This window comes from Pongo abelii, chromosome 1, assembly GCF_028885655.2.
Source record: "Pongo abelii isolate AG06213 chromosome 1, NHGRI_mPonAbe1-v2.0_pri, whole genome shotgun sequence".
In the NCBI taxonomy this organism is placed as follows: Eukaryota; Metazoa; Chordata; class Mammalia; order Primates; family Hominidae; genus Pongo; species Pongo abelii.
In genome coordinates this window covers 28,642,349-28,661,482 of record NC_071985.2, presented here as the reverse complement: position 1 = coordinate 28,661,482, position 19,134 = coordinate 28,642,349, and the positions used below count along the sequence as shown (strand labels likewise).

The window sequence follows — 19,134 nt, the reverse complement described above, 5'->3', positions numbered from 1 at the left end:
GATGGTCTTTACAATTTGGCATGATTTTGCAGTGGCTGGTACCGGTTGTTCCTTTCCATGTTTAGCGCTTCCTTTAGGAACTCTTTTAGGGCAGGCCTGGTGGTGACAAAATCTCTCAGCATTTGCTTGTCTGTAAAGTATTTTATTTCTCCTTCACCTATGAAGCTTAGTTTGGCTGGATATGAAATTCTGGGTTGAAAATTCTTTTCTTTAAGAATGTTGAATATTGGCCCCCACTCTCTTCTGGCTTGTAGAGTTTCTGCTGAGAGATCCGCTGTTAGTCTGATGGGCTTCCCTTTGTGGGTAACCCAACCTTTCTCTCTGGCTGCCCTTAACATTTTTTCCTTCATTTCTACTTTGGTGAATCTGACAATTATGTGTCTTGGAGTTGCTCTTCTCGAGGAGTATCTTTGTGGCGTTCTCTGTATTTCCTGAATCTGAATGTTGGCCCACCTTGCTAGATTGGGGAAGTTCTCCTGGATAATATCCCGCAGAGTGTTTTCCAACTTGGTTCCATTCTCCCCGTCACTTTCAGGTACACCAATCAGATGTAAATTTGGGCTTTTCACGTAGTCCCATATTTCTTGGAGGCTTTGTTCATTTCTTTTTATTCTTTTTTCTCTAAACTTCCCTTCTCGCTTCATTTCATTCATTTCATCTTCATCACTGATACCCTTTCTTCCAGTTGATCGCATTGGCTCCTGAGGCTTCTGCATTCTTCACGTAGTTCTTGAGCCTTGGCTTTCAGCTCCATCAGCTCTTTTAAGCACTTCTCTGTATTGGTTATTCTAGTTATACATTCGTCTAAATTTTTTTCAAAGTTTTTGACTTCTTTGCCTTTGGTTTGAATTTCCTCCTGTAGCTCGGAGTAGTTTGATCGTCTGAAGCCTTCTTCTCTCAACTCGTCAAAGTCATTCTCCATCCAGCTTTGTTCCGTTGCTGGTGAGGAACTGCGTTGCTTTGGAGGAGGAGAGGTGCTCTGCTTTTTAGAGTTTCCAGTTTTTCTGCTCTGTTTTTTCCCCATCTTTGTGGTTTTATCTACTTTTGGTTTTTGATGATGGTGATGTACAGATGGGTTTTTGGTGTGGATGTCCTTTCTGTTTGTTAGTTTTCCTTCTAACAGACAGGACCCTCAGCTGCAGGTCTGTTGGAGTTTGCTAGAGGTCCACTCCAGACCTTGTTTGCCTGCGTATCAGCAGCGGTGGCTGCAGAACAGCAGATTTTCGTGAACCACGAATGCTGCTGTCTGATCTTTCCTCTGGAAGTTTTGTCTCAGAGGAGTACCCAGCCGGCCGTGTGAGGTGTCAGTCTGCCCCTATTGGGGGGTGCCTCCCAGTTAGGCTGCTCATGGGTCTGGGGTCAGGGACCCACTTGAGGAGGCAGTCTGCCTGTTCTCAGATCTCCGGCTGCGTGCTGGGAGAACCACTGCTCTCTTCAAAGCTGTCAGACAGGGACATTTAAGACTGCAGAGGTTACTGCTGTCTTTTTGTTTGTCTGTGCCCTGCCCCCAGAGGTGAAACCTACAAGAGGCGCGCAGGCCTCCTTGAGCTGTGGTGGGCTCCACCCAGTTCGAGCTTCCTGGCTGCTTTGTTTACCTAAGGAAGCTTGGGCAATGATGGATGCCCCTCCCCCAGCCTCACTGCCGCCTTGCTGTTTGATCTCAGACTGCTGTGCTAGCAGTCAGCGAGACTCCATGGGCATAGGACCCTCCGAGCCAGGTGCGGGATATAATCTCCTGGTGCACCGTTTTTTAAGCCTGTCGGAAAAGCACAGTATTAGGGTGGGAGTGACCCGATATTCCAGGTGCCGTCTGTCACCCCTTTCTTTGACTAGGAAAGGGAACTCCCTGACCCCTTGTGCTTCCCGAGCGAGGCAATGCCTCGCCCTGCTTCAGCTCGCACATGGTGCGCTGCATCCACTGTCCTTCGCCCACTGTCTGGCACTCCCTAGTGAGATGAACCCGGTACCTCAGATGGAAATGCAGAAATCACCCATCTTCTGCATCGCTCACGCTGGGAGCTGTAGACCGGAGCTGTTCCTGTTCAGCCATCTTGGCTGCCCCCTCCGAATATTATTTTTCTTCACTTGTTTGTGTCTTATTTTTCTCTTTAATAAAGTTTTATAATTTTATCTGTAATGTGATTTTACATCTTTTGTTAGATTTAGTCCTAAACATTTACTCTTTTCTTCCACTTTTACATGGCAAGTCTTAAAAACACTTTTTTTGTTTGCTGTGTAAGATTGGTATTATTTATTCTGTAATTATTGATAGAACTTGCCAGTAAAAGTATCTGGATTTTCTTTGTAAGAGTCTATTCAAGTTTTTATGTCCTCTTACATAATTTTTAGTGAGTTACTTTTGATTTGTGAGTTAAGAGATTGCTTACTAATGAAGTTTTATTGAACCCACAGAGTGAGGGTCAGTTTTTTCTATGGAATGTTGCTGATGAGACATTTTGTGTCAAAATGTAGAAGAGAGTGGATTCTGCAGAAAATTCTGCAAGAATTGGAGAAGATGGCATGGCAGGGGGGTGATACCATCCAGTGAAGGGATGGGAGACAGGGCTGGTGGAGGGATGCCTTCCATCGGGGAGAAGGGGCTCTGGTTAATCAGTATTCCTTTGCCCTGTGGGGCGCTTTTCTACTTTTCAAAGTGCCACCCATAAGCTTCCCTGGGTGGGTGGACGCCGTGGATAATATGTGTGCACTTATGTACAAGTGCTGTTCTGAGGGTATGAGGGAAGAGCTCCATCCAGGAGCATATACTTAAGGAACTGCTGAACAGTGGGATGGAATCAGTTTTAGGGGAAAGGCAGAAGGCCAGGAGAGGATCATGAGATGTCTGTAGAGCCAAGAATTAATCAGGTGAAACAGTGGCTTCAAGAAGGGGGTTTAGAGAGAAGGAAAAGGCCCAAGAAATGTGAAAGGAACAGCATTGAGATTTGACAGTAGATGGGAGAGGAGGTGAGAGGGTAGGGAGTCTCTACCCTCAGACCAGGATTGTGAGTTGCAGGGTACACAGGGGTTCATCTAACTGGGAGCACCTCAGGTGTCCACGTTGAAATCCTTCACGTGCATTGCCTCAGGAGTCCTCACACTGGTGTGAGCCTTCCCACAGGGAGGGGCAAGCCCGTCTCATGGTAGATGAGTGTAGGGGAATCAATTTCCAGATCCTGTGAATCATATCTACAATTGGCAAGTTCTCCTGTCTCACCATAAACCTTTCATCTTTGTACAGAGGAAAGGCTTTTGTCTGTCCACCCCACATCTGACTAGGGGCATTGCCCTTGGGAGGAATAACATACAGGGACCCAAACAATGAAAAATGCTGGTGTTGATAAAGAGGGTGACGTTAATGAAAGGGTAAAATTGTACAAGTCAGTGGTTCCAACTCTTTGTCTTACATTAAAATGAAGGGGCCTCCAATCAAATTGTTGCTGATAAATCATTAAAAATACTTTTTGATGACAAATCACTATGTGACAAATATTGCCTAGAGATTCAAGGAATAAGTGAAATTACTATAACTCCCATTTCTATCTTTATTTGTGTGAAAAATTCCTCAGGCCTTATTTAAAGGAAAGAAATAAAATTGATACTGAAACTTGTCTTATTCTAGCAATATGTGAGATTCATTCAGAGTTTTATGGATATTGTATAGGGTTCATTAAGCATTTAATTTCAAATAAAATCTCATTTTTTATGTTCATTAATTATAAAAATATATAGCATATCTATTTTTTTATGATCAATTGTATATAAATCATAATTGTAATGATAACTCAATCCTGAAAACATTTCTTCACACTTGAAAGCTTAAGAAACAAACCAAATTTAATTGATTCAAAAGAAATACAGTAAGTGAGCGATAGCCGTAAATATACATTAGGATAAAATTACATAAGTAAAATAATATACATATGTGTTCATGAATAAAAAGAGGAATAATACAAAAATGTTTAAACAGATAATGGTGGATATCAAACCAGCATGGCATTTAGATCCCATTACATACTTTTAAAAGCATAATGTAATCATTTTATTTTAAATGTCAGTGTTTAGAATTCAATGGAAATGATGTCTTTCAGAACAAATTAAACTTATGATGAAAAAGTTTACCTGTCAACTTATAGTTCTGTGAAGGGTCCGTAGCTTTTTAAAACTCCGTTAGGGGAATTTAAGCAAGAAAACCTTGAGAGCCGCTGTATTATCTAAAGTTATCTGTTCCACCAAGTGGCATAGGTAGGTACCATATAATTATCTCCAATTTACAACTGGAGACAGGTCAGAGGAGTTAAATGATTTGCTTATGATCACAGAACTAGAGAATGACCAAGTTCCAATTTGAGCCAGGTCTGTTGGATTCTAAGCTCAGGGTGTATCTGCCACAGGGCAGCCCCTCTCCTCTTGTGAAAGTGTCCTAAATCCTTGCGTTCATGGACCAGCAGCTTAGGCATCCAGAAGCTTGTTGGGAATGCAGAATCTCAGACTCTAACCCAGACCTACTGAACCAGAATCTGCATTCAAACAAGATCCTGGAGGATTTGCACGTACATTAGCGTTTGGGTAGCTCTTCGCCAGAGCACACTCTACTCCTTTCTCTTGCGCTTCTGCCCAGCTTTGACCCAGGGACCACTTAACAGCCCTCTTGGATGGTCAGGTCCCAACAGTCCAGCTGTTCATTTTTGACACCATCCCTCAGTGTATTGATATAAGTAAGTAACCTGGTGTTCTTTTGTGACCTTTCCAGGATATTTGGCCTTGACATTAAAGGCAGAGACTGTGGCAATGAGGCAGCTAAGTGGTTCACCAACTTCTTGAAAACGGAAGCATACAGACTGGTTCAATTTGAGACAAACATGAAGGGAAGAACATCAAGAAAACTTGTCCCTACTCTTGATCAGAATTACCAGGTGAGCTTACAGAGAGTTTACCTTCACTGCTACTAGTCACCTTTCTCTTTCTGGCTTCCTTCCCGGTCAATAAAGAGCCTCTCTTGGGACCTCAGTTAAGAAAATATGATAATGGCCCTGGTGAGATAATGAGGGCACAGCCTGGGCAGAAGTACCGGGGGATGGAAAAGAAGGTGGATATGAGAGGTGTCTCAAAAGTGGGATCTCTAGGGTATATGGAGGATTGAATATGGGAGATATGGAGGGGGGAGCCAGGGGTGACTTCCAGGTAGATGGAGATGTAAGAGAAAACTGGCTGGAGAAACAAAAGTGAGAAGTTTGTCTGGGACTAAATCCAAGTTTCCTGGAATTACAGAAGCGGACTTTGTTCTGACTCACCCCTCACAATCTGTGAGGTGTGCTTATTTCAGGTGCTGGCAAGGCACCTCCCCCTAAGGAAAACTGTCCCCTGAGCCAAAGACCAAAGCCTCTGATTCTGCCATGAGCTAAAGTTTAAAATACAAGGGCCTCAGGGAGTTTCTCTCCATAGCCCCTAAACTGCAAGCTCCTTGAGGGCAGGGGTTTTTATCTGCTTTCTTTCCTGCTGTTTCCCCACTAGAACAGAGCCTGGTAGGTGCTCAGTAAATGCCTAGTGAGTGAGTGGTGTTGTTGAGGAAATTATTACTGGAGTATAGCTGATTGGCAGCAGGTCCTCGCTGTTTGAGGATGATGTGGGAAGGGGGCCGCTGCTGGAGTGGGAGTGGGAACCCAGGAAGAGCAAGCCTGGTGATTGACATTGGCCCAGAGCCGGCCCTGGCTGCAGCCCTGTCCCTGTGTGTGGACAGGAACTGCTCCAGCTCCTGGCCACTGCAAGCCCAACGTCACATCTCTCTCCTTCCTGAACACTGCTCCCCTCTTCTGCACTGAAGTGGTTTTGCTTCTGGACATTACTTAGCTTTGCAGATGGTCTAGGCCATTTTGTGGAGTGGTGGGGCCTGACTGTCCTGTGTTCTTGGCAAGGTGGCCTACCCAGACTGCTGCCCACTCCTGATCATGACAGATGCCTCACTGGTAGATTTGAATACCAGGATGGAGAAGAAAATGAAAATGGAGAATTTCAGGCCAAATATCGTGGTGACTGGCTGTGATGCTTTTGAGGAGGTAAGCGACCCACTGCTTTTGTGCATCGTGCTCAGATGTGCTGCTGGCAGTGCTAAGGGAACTCTGCTCTAGCCAGAGCCAACTCAGATCCGCCAAGGTCGAGTCATTCACTCATTGCTGCTGCCATCCCTCATTGCTTGCGGAGTCGTTCACTCATTGCTGCTGCCATCAACACACTGGCCTCAGGGGGGTGTTGCTCTCACCCGTTAGTGCTTGGGCCCCAAAGCAAACAGTCAAAACTCGAAATTGTAGCAAATCTGAGGTTGGAATATGTAATCATAGCTCACAGATAACTGAGGGAAGCGAAGATAAAGAGAAAGTTAAAGCCATTTTCCACTTCTCTATCACTCAGCAGAGCTCTCAAAGATTTGAGACTTTTAGAAGCCCCATGCCCCAAAGTGTAGACCAAGAGGACACAGGCAATCTGACCCTGGAGACATACCATGCTGTGGCCTGAGTTCTCTCCCAGGGCACCCACATGCTCTTTTATGAGATTGACACCAGAAATTTCCACCCTTTTCAGGGACACACCTTTGTGGTCTTAAGGGAAAACTACATCAGAACCCAGTAAAACCCTGAACTCTGTATGTGATATACATATAGCTGGGTATTGCTTGGTGATAAGAAGCATTAGCCGTCATATTAAGCCTCAGGGGTGAGCTAAACTTTCCGAGCAGTGGAAGTAACAATGACAAATACCATTTATTGGGTGTTTACTGGGTGCTAGGCATTGAGCTAAATAATCATTTCAGATAAATTACTTTATTTGATCTTTATGATAACCCTGTGAAATTTGTGTTACTGTCTCCTTTTTATAAGGAAAATAAAACTCAGAGGTGTTATACACTTTGCCTAGCAGAGAAATGGTGGCTGGCATTAGAACACAAGACTTGTAACTCCAGCATCTGTAGAGCTGGGGTGACAATTCCAATTTAGAGATCCCAAATAGTTAACTCTGAGAGGAGAGGCTCTTAAACACCCTCTCAATTCTTTGCTCCCCTGAATGACCATACTTCCTTTTGTGTGAGTAAAATGTGCTCTAATTTTTTTTTTTTTTTTGAGACGGAGTCTCGCTCTGTCACCCAGGCTGGAGTGCGGTGGCACGATCTCGGCTCACTGCAACCTCCACCTCCCGGGTTTGTGTAATTCTCCTGCCTCAGCCTCTAGAGGAGCTGGGACTACAGGCACTTGTCACCACACTTGGCTAATTTTTGTACTTTTAATAGAGATGGGATTTCTCCATGTTGGCCAGGCCAGTCTTGAACTCCTGACCTCAGGTGATCCACCCGCTTCAGCCTCCCAAAGTGCTTGGATTACAGGCATGAGCTACTGTGCCCAGCCCCTAATTTGTTGATAAACATTGTTCTTTAGGATAAACCTTTGCACTGAGCCTAGTATAAACCATCGTACATGTAGGCACTCCATATTATCTGATAATTTGAAAAATAGCTGCCAGGTGCTGTAGGCGCTCATGTCTATAGTCTCAGCACTTTGGGAGTCCGAGGCAGGAGGATTGCTTGAGCTTAGGAGTTTGAGACCAGCCTGGATAACATGGCAAAACCCCATCTCTACTAAAAGAATATAATAATAGCCAGGTATGGTGGTGCATGCCTATAGTCCCAGCTACTTGGGAGGCTGAGGTGGGAGGATGGCTTGAGCCCAGGGCCAGAGATTGTGCCACTGCACTCCAGTCTGGGTGACAGAGTGAGAACCTGTCTATTAAAAAAAAGAAAAAAGGAAAGAGCAATAGCAATGTATACAGAAGTTGTCTACTTGATGGTGTTATCTTGTTATTTGTTATCTAGTTGAATTCCTGTGTGCCTTTGTTAATTTTTAAAATTCAAACATCTATTATGGGTCAGGCATGGTTTGTAGGAGCCCAGATACAGATGAAAAGATATGGATCCTGCTCTTCAGAATGTTCCAATATGAGGGGCATGGCCAGGACACAATGACAGCACAGTCTCAGACGTGCTTTAGTGTATACACTTAGAAGGTACCAGAGATGTGTAGAAGTAGAACTACCTAAATCTGCCTGGAGAAGGGAGGCCTGGGCATGGGGAGGGGTCAGGTCCGGCTCCCCGGAAGCAATGCTGTTCACCCTATACTTGTGTGGACTGTGTGCAGGCCAGGGTCAGAGGAGGGTCTTTATGGGTAAAGGTGACAGGCAGTTGGGAGGCCTAGAAGCATGAGAGGCCATGAATAAAGGGGTGCTTGGGAGCATTTTAGAATCACAGGAGCATGGCGGTAAAGGAGAAATGTTAGGGAGGCTGGACTGAAGCTGGCTGGAGGCTACCACACCAAGGAGTTTGGATTTTATGCTGTGGATATTGAGGAGCTGGTAATAATTCTGAGCAAGGAAGGATTTGCATTCTTCCAATAAATATCTGCTGAATGCCTGTACAGTGTGCCAGGCACATATTATTCTGGAAACTCTCTTGAACACTCATTGAAAGGCAGGGAAGCCTGAGACAGAAATACCAAGGCCAGGCCCAGTCACTACAGAGTCTTTGTTTTTTTCTTTTTTGAGACAAGGTCTCACTCTGTCACCCAGACTGGAGTACAGTGGTGCGATCACGCCTCACTGCAGCCTTGAACTCCCCAGCTCAGGTGATCCTCCCACCTTAGCCTCCCAACTTCCCAACTAGCTGGGACTACAGGCATATGCCATCATGCCTGGCTAATTTTTGTATTTTTTTGTAGAGACAGGGTCTCCCTATATTGCCCAGGCTGTTCTTGAACTCCTGGACTCAAGCGATCTGCCTGCCTTGGCTTCCCAAACTGCTGGGATTATAGTCATGAGCTACCTCACCTAGCTAAGAGTCTTTTTTCTAAAGTGCAAATTAGCAGGCCCTACCTGAAACCTACATGAGCACTGTGACAAGGCCTGCACCTCTACACTGGCAGCAGCATCCCAGGTGAATCTCATGCCCACAGTGTCTGGAGAAGCACTGAGTTAGGAGAGTGCAGGGACCACGGGGATCAGAGATGATACAGGGTCGGGGCTGGGAGGGCAATGGAGAGTGCCAGAGAGGAAGAGGCCCCCGATGTACTCAGGAGACTAGTTTCTTGAGGGAAGGAACTAGATTTTTCTAAGAATGAATCTAGACTTGGTGGGACCTGAAGTTTATACAGTTTGGGGGCCCCTTTAAGAAAAAAATAAAATTATTGACAAAAATGTATAAAATTAAGAAAAATAAAATTAGGTTCAAGGACTTGAAAGGTTCTGTGCAAATAAGGGGCCTGAGACTCAAGCCTCAATGGCTTGCCAGTACACCCACCTGCCCCTCCCAGTTCTAGTTTCCCACATTGTCTAGTAGGATGTACATAAAATCGGATTCATTAAATCCTTGGCAAACAACAAATGAAATTAATGCTCTGTTTTAAGAATGTATGTTACTAAAGATTGGAATGGAAATTAGTTCATGGAATAGAAATTAATCCGTGAAGCAACAGTTCTTCCAAAGGAATCCTGTAATTCTTCCATTATTTTCTGAGAAACTTTCTTTTAGGGAATAAAATGTTTCTTGATTTGTTTCCACTAAAGAACAGATTCTTTTGGTATTAATTTTAGTTTAAAATCTTGAGCCAAGGAAATAAGTAAAAGGACACTCTTGTCCCTGGCGGAAGCATTTTTGCTTTCCTGTACCTTGCCAACCTATAATTTTTGCTCTCCTGTAACTTGTCAAACTTAACCTAAGGCTAACGTAAACCTAATCCTGCTTTCTTAGGCAGTGAGAGTGGAGTTGTCGTCTTCTTCTTTTTTTTTTTTTTTTTTTTAAATAATAAACTGAAAATAAAAGTCCAAAAAAAAAAAAAAAAAAAAAGCCATGCATGCCCTAGAACTTTGGGAGGCCACGGCGGGCAGATTGTGTGAGTCCAGGAGTTCTAGACCAGCCTTGGGCAACATAGTGAAACCCCATCTCTACAAAAAATAATTAATTAATTAAAAGTAAAAAAAATAAACTGTTAAATGAACTTGTGCTCCCAAGTCCATTTGTCATTTTATTCCTGCACTATGATGGGCTTACAGAAGTAGCAAATAAGGTAGAACACTGATTTTTCTGGAACAGTCCTCTGGCCATGCACATTAAAAAAAAATCCTTCTTATTAAATGATGCTAATGTTGCTGATTTATTCTTCCTTAAATTAGGAAGCCCAGTAGTTAAAGGCCTAATGCGTTAATCTGTTTACCTGGTACCATCACAAAACTGTAACTCTTTCAGTGAGCAGGACTCTGTTAAATATTAATGTAAAATGATAGAACCCATAAATATTTAACAGGCCAATTAATCATTAAAAATTAGCAAACCTCAGCATGAAATTCAGGCCATCATTTATTGCAAAAACACAGAGTAATAGGAGACTGTATTGTGTAACATTTACTGTTTGTGGACTAAAGTTCTTTGTACATTGTCCATGTAGCTCAGAATATTAAGCAATTTTTAAAAGGCTGCTTCCTTGGGTCAGTGTGGTGTGCTTGAGTTCTGGGAATGCAGCAAAATGAAGTTTAGAAATAATAAAATTGACCAGTGCTTCCTGTCTCTGTAGTTGGCCATCGTGGGGTCAGTGTTTACTGATCTTTGCTCACTGTCCTGATGAGCTAAACTTGATATTTTTAATGGAATAACTTGTTTGTATCAGTCCTCACTCCACATTGTGAAAGAATTGTGGAGAAGCTTGCAGAAAACTCTTGGTGTGTTATCTTTCACTCGGGAAATGTTTCTCCAGGAAATTTACAGAGAGGGAGATTTTGAAGCTGAACAGCTGTGGTTGGACTCTGAGCCTCACTGCTTACTGGCTGTGTGGATTGGGTCCTCCCAGTCCTATCCTTTCCAGCTGTTGAGAAACACAGTTTTTGTAAATCATAATCACTAGACTTTTCAGTCCCCAGAACCTGAGTTTGGATGGGTTAGGATTTGAGATAACAGTCTGTTTTCTGGTGTAAGAACAGCAGTCTCTACCAGACTTCAGGGATTTCTTGAAGTAGCAGTAATGATAACAATATACAAAAATAACAGCAAGAATCATGACTCACTGCTACTGAACACTTACTACATTACAGGCACCATGCCAAACCCTTTACATGCATTACCTCATTTAATTCTAGTTCCCTTTCCAGACTGTGGGTCACAACCCATTATTGGGTTCTAATATCAGTGTCGTGAGTCCTGACTAACACTTTTAAAAGAAGTATAGGAAAATATAGGATGGAATAAAAGATATCAGAGTAAACTATACGTAGAAGGGTTAAGAATTGTCTTGCAAAACTCTCTCATGTGTACAGATGGGAGAGTATTAGGAAACAATGTAAAATGTAGTTTTTACTGTGGGTCATGGTGGAAAATGTCTGATAGCCATTGAGGCGGGTAGTGTTTTGATCCTTGTTTTTCAGATGAGGAAACTGAGACTCAGAGAAGTTGAGTAACTTGCTCTCGAGGTCGCATAGCCAGCGTGTGGCCAAGTGAGGACTTGCACTCTGGCTGGCTGTCAAAAGTCCATGAATATCAGCCAACTACACAACTCTGCCACCTTGTTAAAGCCATTTTCAGGTCATTTGGCAAACCTATATTGGGCCCCAGTCACTGTGGGTGGGCTGGGGGGTCATGGGTATCAGGGGCTGCCCTCTGAAAGAAGCAGGACAATTGTGCCCAGTAAAAAATGGAGAAGAAGAACAGGTATCAGCTTTGGCATAATGAAGATTAGCCTGAATTTCATGTTCATTATCTCTGTTAGAAGCAAGCTGAAAGCATCTGAAAGTCATTTTTTCTTTCTTAGTGAAAAGAACCAAGCAGGGGCCTGGGGAATGCAGGTGTCTCCTCCCTGCGGGCGTTTGTGGCATGCCTTTCAAGGTAAAAGTTCCATGTCCTCATCTGGGGAGCTTCTGACCTGTGTATATTGTTAGGGGACTCCAGCTAGAGTCTTGGATGGATTTGCCTTGATTAGGAAAAGCTCCAGTGATTAAAACAGGAGGATAGGCATCAGGAGTGGATGGAGTAGGAATACATTCACATTTCTGAAGAATTTGCCAACAGAACTCCTTTACTTAAGGAGATCTCCTTCTACATTTGCTTTTTTGATTACACCTGAGTCTTTTGTAATGTTTTCCAGAGGGGCTTTTAGGGCTTGGGCAAGAAGGAGTGGAAGATGGCGCAGCCAAGGACTACAGGGCTTTCGCCTCTTTCTCATCAAGGAGAAGGAGAAGATGCTTCTGCAGGGTTCCTTCCGCACAGCCTCACACAGCTTTCTTATCACTACACCCAGTGAGTAAGCGAGACACCCCTGGAAAGCACGCAGATAGGGCGGGCAGTGGAAGGCGGATTAACAGGAGACCTGCAGTGAGATCTACCTGGGCCAGTGGGTCCCCCTCTGGCGGCACATCGGGCCAGTGGACAGCCTTAAACAACACTGGTGCCTCCATCTCAGGTGCAGCTTGGGCAGAGGGAGCTTTTGAAGCTCCCGTGGGGTTTCTAGTGTGCAGCCGGTGGTGGGAACCACTGGGCTAGGGTTTTCCAGGGGAGCAAAGGTCGTAACTGGCAGGAGTTGCGTATGTGCCTGGAGACCAGAGTGGCCTTTAAATCATCGTGAGCTTGGCCTTAACCTCCCTGAGCATGATTTTCTGATCTTAAAGTTAAGAGGTTCTACCAAGGGACTTTAAAGGCTCTTTGCAGCCCTCAAGTTGTTTAATTCCCTGGGCACTTTCCTCTCTCTCCCTCTCTCTCTCTCTCTGTGTGTGTGTGTGTGTGTGTGTGTGTGTGTGTGTGGTCGGTAAAGGCACTTTTTCACAAATGTCTCTCAGAACGCCCTCTCTGATAGAACCGCTGCATTGGCTTTTTTTTTTTTTTTTTTTTTGGCGGTCGGATCACAAGGTTAGGAGATCAAGACCCTCCTGGCTAACACAGTGAAACTCCGTCTCTACTAGAAATACAAAAAAAAATAATAATAATAAATAAAGAAAAAAAAATTAACCAGGCGTGATGGTGGGCAACTGTAGTCCCAGCTACTCGGGAGGCTGAGGCAGGAGAATGGCGTGAACCCGGGAGGCGGAGCTTGTAGTGAGCCGAGATCACGCCACTGCCCTCCAGCCTGGGCAACAGAGCAAGACTCTGTCTCGAAAAAAAAAAACAAAACCAAAAACGAAACAAACAAACAAAAACTCATATTGCACATGCTGTGTTCTAGCTTTTTTGTAAGTGAACTCGTTTAATCTTAACAGTCACTTAAAGTCCATTTCTCGAGATGTCCTTCACCATGCTTTTTCTAGTTTATCCCTGCCCCTGAGTGAACAAGGCTTTGTGTGAGACCTTGTTGAACTGATTCGAGGCAAGGATTTGGCCATTGAATTGTGTTTATCAGGTCTCATCTACTTCTAAATATGTTACATTTCAGACCAAGGAGGAAGTGTGTCTTCAGAGACGGTGGTGCACGGTATTCCCCTCGAGTGAGTGTGATACGTGAACGCACGCTTATCGATCCCTTATAAGGAGAGGTCATTCATTTTACAATGCTACCCGAGAGACAAGCCCTTCAAATACAGATGTTGGAGTAGAGACGGCAGAGTGGAGGTAGACAGTGATCTGGGAGACCATGACCCCCCATACCTTTCTCTCGCTGTCCTCTGGAGGGCTGTGAGTCACTGCATGGAGTAAGTGTGCTGAAAAGCAGTCCAGCACAGCCCAGGCTACTGCCTTTGGGAATTCAATTGGTAGCTGCCTCTCCCAGCCTCTGCTGTTGGTCACGTGGGACCACCCAGCCAAGCCCAGAGTGGGAGACTAGGATGTCTTATGGCCATTAGGCACTAAAATTCTCGTGGCCGTAACCTCCCCTGGGAGGAAACTGGTATGTGTGGGTGGAACACACAGAACATTCAGCCTGCAGAATGTCCCAGTCAGTGAATACACTTCAGAGCAACACAGCCACATCTCAAGAGCTCTGCTTCCCTTTTTGTAGCCTGTTGCTGGTGTTTCTAAGAGTAGGTGGTCTCCAGAGAACAGAAGCCAGCTTCTAAAAAAGCCTTAGGCAGTCCAGGCTCTGTGGCTCACGCCTGTAATCCCAGCACTTTGGGAGGCTGAGCCAGTCGGATCACCTGAGGTCAGGAGTTTGAGACCAGCCTGACCACTATGGTGAAACCCCATCTCTATTAAAAATACAAAAATTAGCTAGGCATGGTGGTGGATGCCTGTAATCCCAGCTACTTGGGAGGCTGAGGAAGGAGAATTGCTTGAACCTTGGAGGCAGAGGTTGCAGTGAGCCAAGATCGTGCCACTGCACTTCAGCCTGGGTGACAGAGTGAGACTGTCTCAAATAAAAAAAATAAAAAGGCCTTAGGCTTCTGTCTTTCTCTTCTGCTAGGATTTTCCAGGTCCAAGTGTCCCAAACAACAGATGCCTCCAGGCACATTTAATACGCATTAAGGTTTACAAAAATGTGTCTCATGCGATTCCGTAGGAGCATACACCAGCTATTGTGTAATGTGAGGATACTTATCCTTGAAGGATAAAGCACACTGGGTCTCCACACAGTGCCGTTCAAACATGGGGTCATGAGAAAGCCCAGGGAGTCTGGAACCAGGGCTGTGGAAAACATTTTGATTAATTTCAAAAAGCTTTTCAGATAGTTAATTTTTTTCTGATTATAAAAGACATTTTTGAAAGTAACTCATACTCTTTGCACAGCTTGGAAAACACAGTAGAGATTAAAGAAACGCATAAAAATTCCTCATCGGGTAACAGCGCCCACCAGGGCCTCTGGGGGGGTGGGGGACAAGGGGAGGGAGAGCATTAGGACAAATACCTAATGCATGTGGGGCTTAAAACCTAGATGACGGGTTAACAGGTGCAGCAAACCACCATGGCACAAGTACACCTATGTAACAAATCTGCACATTCTGCACATGTATCCCAGAACTTAAAGTAAAATTTAAAAAAATTCTTCATCATCATGCTATTAAAAGGTAGTCTGTTACAACATTTTGTTGTGTTTCCAGTATGGTTTATACGATATTGTATAAATAGTATTAAATTCCACCATTTTCGTTTAATGGCATATGGCAACCAGCTCTGTCTTTGCAAATTCTTCATTTGCGTGGTTCCAGTCGTTCCATATTAGTCCATCCTGTGACTGACTCTGCAGTAACTTGTTTAACCATTCCCTTATGATTGAGCATTTAGGTTGTTTTCCATTTTCTCTTACATAAATAATGAGCAGCTTTGTAAAACAGTCAGTATCTACATTTCCAAAAGTATTCTTAGGAAATGCTAATGCAGCATTTTAAAGGCTCTCTGTATATATTGCCAAATTGCTTTCCAGAAACCTTATACCAATTTATATTCCCTCAAGGTGAGTATAAGTGTGCCCTTGTCATTGTGCTCTTGCTGGCATTGCTATAATTTTTACTAATTTAGTAAGTGAAAAGTAATGTCTTATGTAAGTTGGTAATTCTTAGTGTATGGCATCCTGTCTTAGTCCCCAAATTCTAAAATATTCATATTTGCAGCAAATGTTTGAGGGTTTCCTAGTGCTAGTCTCTGAGACAGATGCTAAGATTACAGAGCTGACCTCACTGTGTCTGCCTGCAAGGGTCTCAGCCAAGTGGGATCAAGGCTACAGTAGGTAGAGGACTGCAGCTGAAGTAAGGACATCAGACTTGCAGGATCCCAGTGAGAAAGAAGCACTCTGGGCAGGGTGTGTGTGTGTGTGTGTGTGTGTGTGTGTGTGTGTGTTTGGGGGCAGTGGATGCTGAAGACTTGCTTGATATGAACTGGATCCAATTGCGGGAACCATGGCATGGTCTTTCTTTATAAGAAGAGTGATTAAATTTTGAAATATGACATTAAGGAATATTCATTAGCTTGTATGTCTTAAGAATAGAGAAAATAACTTTTGGTTTGAGATCATTTAACTTTGGTATAATGGGAAATATATATTTGGTCTTTGTCTCTGGTTCCTGGCATGAGCTCCTAAGCTCTTGGAATTTCCTGAGTGACAGGGGTAAGAGGAGTTTCTTTTGTCATTCATAGCAAGCCCCTTTCAATCATACCTGACTTTATGTTAGTGATATGACTTGGGGAAAGAGGGGTGCCCCTAGACAGCTTTGGTATGGAAGCTGGTTCTCAGAAAGACTAAGCCATGATTAGAGGGTTGGGACTTTCAGCCCCACCCAGTCCTGATCTCAGGGGAAGGGAGAGGGGCTGGAAGTTGAGTTCAGTCACTAATGGCCAATGATTTTATCAATCATTTACACGAAATGAAACCTCCAAAAAACCCCTGAAAGATGGGGTTTGGAGAGCTTCTGAGTTGGAGAACACATTGAAGTTCTGGGAGGTTGGTGCACCCGGAGAGGGCATGAAAACTCGGAGAGCCCCCATCCCCATCCCTTGCCCTAGACAGCATTTCCATTGGGCTGTTCCTGAGTTGCGTCCTTTATAATAAGTCAGGAACAACAGTAAAGCCTTTTTTGAGTTCTGGGAGTCATTCTAGAAACTTGTCAAACCTTAGGAGGGGGTTGTAGGACCCCTCAATTTATAGCCAGTTGGTGAAAAGCATGGGTGGCCTGGACTTGGCTGGCATCTGGGATGGGGGGCACTCTTGTAGGACTGAGCCCTTACCTAAGGGATCTCTACCTGCTTCTAGTAGTGAGTGTCAGAATTGAGTTGAATTGTTGGACACCCAATTGGTGTCAGAGAATTGCAAAATTGGTGTTGGAAAAGACATCATGTATCTGATGTCACAGAGAATCTAATAAACTAGACAAAAATTATTTTTAAGATGTGCTGTTGGGATTATACCTCTTATAAAAAATAAAGCAAAAAAGGCAAAAGAAGAAAATTAAGATTTATTATGAAAAACAAATAATGTTTAAATCTTGGTGAGGAGCCTTCCAGATTTATTGCTATAAATGTATACACATAGCTATGCATACAGATTTTTTATGTAAATGGAATCATCCTCACACACACACACACATATGCACACACATATAAAATGTGCCTTGTGCTGGAGTGCAGTGACATGATCTTGGCTCACTGCAACCTCTGCCTCCTGGGCTGAAGCCATCCTCTTGCCTCAAGTCTCCTGAGTAGCTAGGACCACAGGCACATACCACCACACCTGGCTAATTTTTGTAATTTTGGTAGAGACGAGATTATGTCATGTTGTCTAGGCTGGGCACACCCTTGTTTAATACCCGAATAATGATTATTGCACATGTGTCCCATGTATATTTAGCCAGTCTCCAGTGGGTGACTTTGAGCTTTCTATAATCATGTAGAGTCATTGATACCAAGTCAGAAAAATTGCTATGGATTTAGAAACAGAATAGTCTTGTTTATTTACTTATTCCCTCGACTTATCACAAAATAGTTTAAAGTTGCTTCTAACAATTGTGCGTACAACACAATATCATAAACACATGTGTAGAAAACCAGGAGCAGCGAAAGGGAGGCACCAATCCTGTGACAGAGATTAAGCAGATGAAGGGGCCAGGACAGTGGTGGCAGGAGCCTCGAGGAACAGGCTCCCAAAGGCTTGGTGGCCTGGATCTAATTTGAACTGCTGCTCTGATCTGTGCTCTTACAAGTGATGTCTTTCATAGCCCATTGCCACGGCAGGCCATGCAGGCTCTTTCCACCTCACTCTCAGTGGTCTTGTCCTTCTGTGGTTAGCTGGTATTTAAGAACTCACCTTGGCCTCCATTCTCACCTGACTGTGTACTCTCTCTGTCTGGCTATACATAGAGAGATGGACTATATAGGAAGAGATATATATTATCTACATCTGTATCTACTTCCTCTCTCTGTGTGGATTTAGCCATGCATCTGTGTGTCTATATAGACCCGTGTGTGTGTGTGTGTGTGTGTGTGTGTACACACATTCATATACATCTATGGAGAGAGAGACAGGAAAAAAGGGAGGGAGACTCTCTATTAGTAGTTACCTTTTAAGTTTCATACATCCAATTTTTTGCTTGTCAAATGCCTATATGGATCTATGAAGGTTTCAAACAGACAAACACCCTCAGTTGTGTGCTCCACAGCACCCACCCGCCCCACCCTTATTTCACTTCTCTCTCTGGGTGCTGCTTGTGATAGAAAACCCTCTAGTCCTAATTTAGTATTTACAAGATGTGCACACATTCATTCATAGCAAATCCTCAGGATTATTTCCTCAGCGCTCACCCCCTTGTGTATGGTACTCCCCTTTCTCCTTGCCTTTTCCTCTTCCTTTCCTTGCTTCTTTCATCTTGAAAACTCCATGGTTTTATCCCATCACTCTAAGTAAATGTCATTGGGGCCTGGATTTAGGCAAACTGCAGAAAGGTTGATTACCAGCAGGGGATGCACTAAGCGTCTTGAGCTGATTTTGTGTTTAGGGAAGACCCCTGGAATCTTTTTCTCTACCTATTTACTTATTTATTTTTATCTTTTCAACTTTCATTTTAGGTGCAGGGGCACAGGTGCAGGTTTTTTATATAGGTAAATTGTGTGTTGCTGGGGGTTTGGTGTACAGATTATTTTGTCGGACAGGTAATAAGCATAGTACCCGATAGTGTTTCAATTCTCACCCTCTTCCTACCCTCCACCCTCAAGTAGGCCCCCGTGTCTGTTCTTCCTTTCTTTGTATCCATGTGTATTCAACATTTAGCCTCTACTTATAAATGAGAACATGTGGTATTTGGTTTTCTGTTCCTGCAGTAATTCTTTCAGAATAATGGCCTCCAGCTCTATCTATGTTGCTGCAAAGGACATAATCTGTGTTTTTTTATGGCTGCATAGTATTCCATGGTGTATGTATACCACATTTTCTTTATCCAGTCCACGGTTGATAGGTATCTAGGTTGATTCCATGTCTTTGCTGTTGTGAACAGTGCTGTGATGAATATATGCGTACATGTGTCTTTGTGGTAGAATGATTTATATTCCTTTGGGTATATACCCAGTAATGAGATTGCTAGGTTGAATGATGGTTCTATTTTAAGTTCTTTGAGAAATCTCCAGATTGCTTTCCATGGTGGTTGAACCAATTTACATTCCTACCAACAGTATATAAACATTCCCTTTTCTCCACAGCCTCGCCACCTGTT

The 19,134-nt window shown here is 43.7% G+C and overlaps 1 protein-coding gene across 3 annotated transcripts in view; it reads left to right on the top strand.

The window, feature by feature from the left end:
• Positions 1–19,134, top strand: part of MTARC2 (mitochondrial amidoxime reducing component 2) — a 43,502-nt gene that overhangs the window by 15,666 nt on the left and 8,702 nt on the right. For all 3 annotated transcript variants that reach the window (XM_054520088.2, XM_024237655.3, XM_024237661.3), the window contains exons 3-4: positions 4,751–4,913; positions 5,913–6,053. In XM_054520088.2, coding sequence (XP_054376063.1) covers positions 4,751–4,913; positions 5,913–6,053 — 304 coding nt within the window. The remainder of the gene's footprint in view (positions 1–4,750; positions 4,914–5,912; positions 6,054–19,134) is intronic.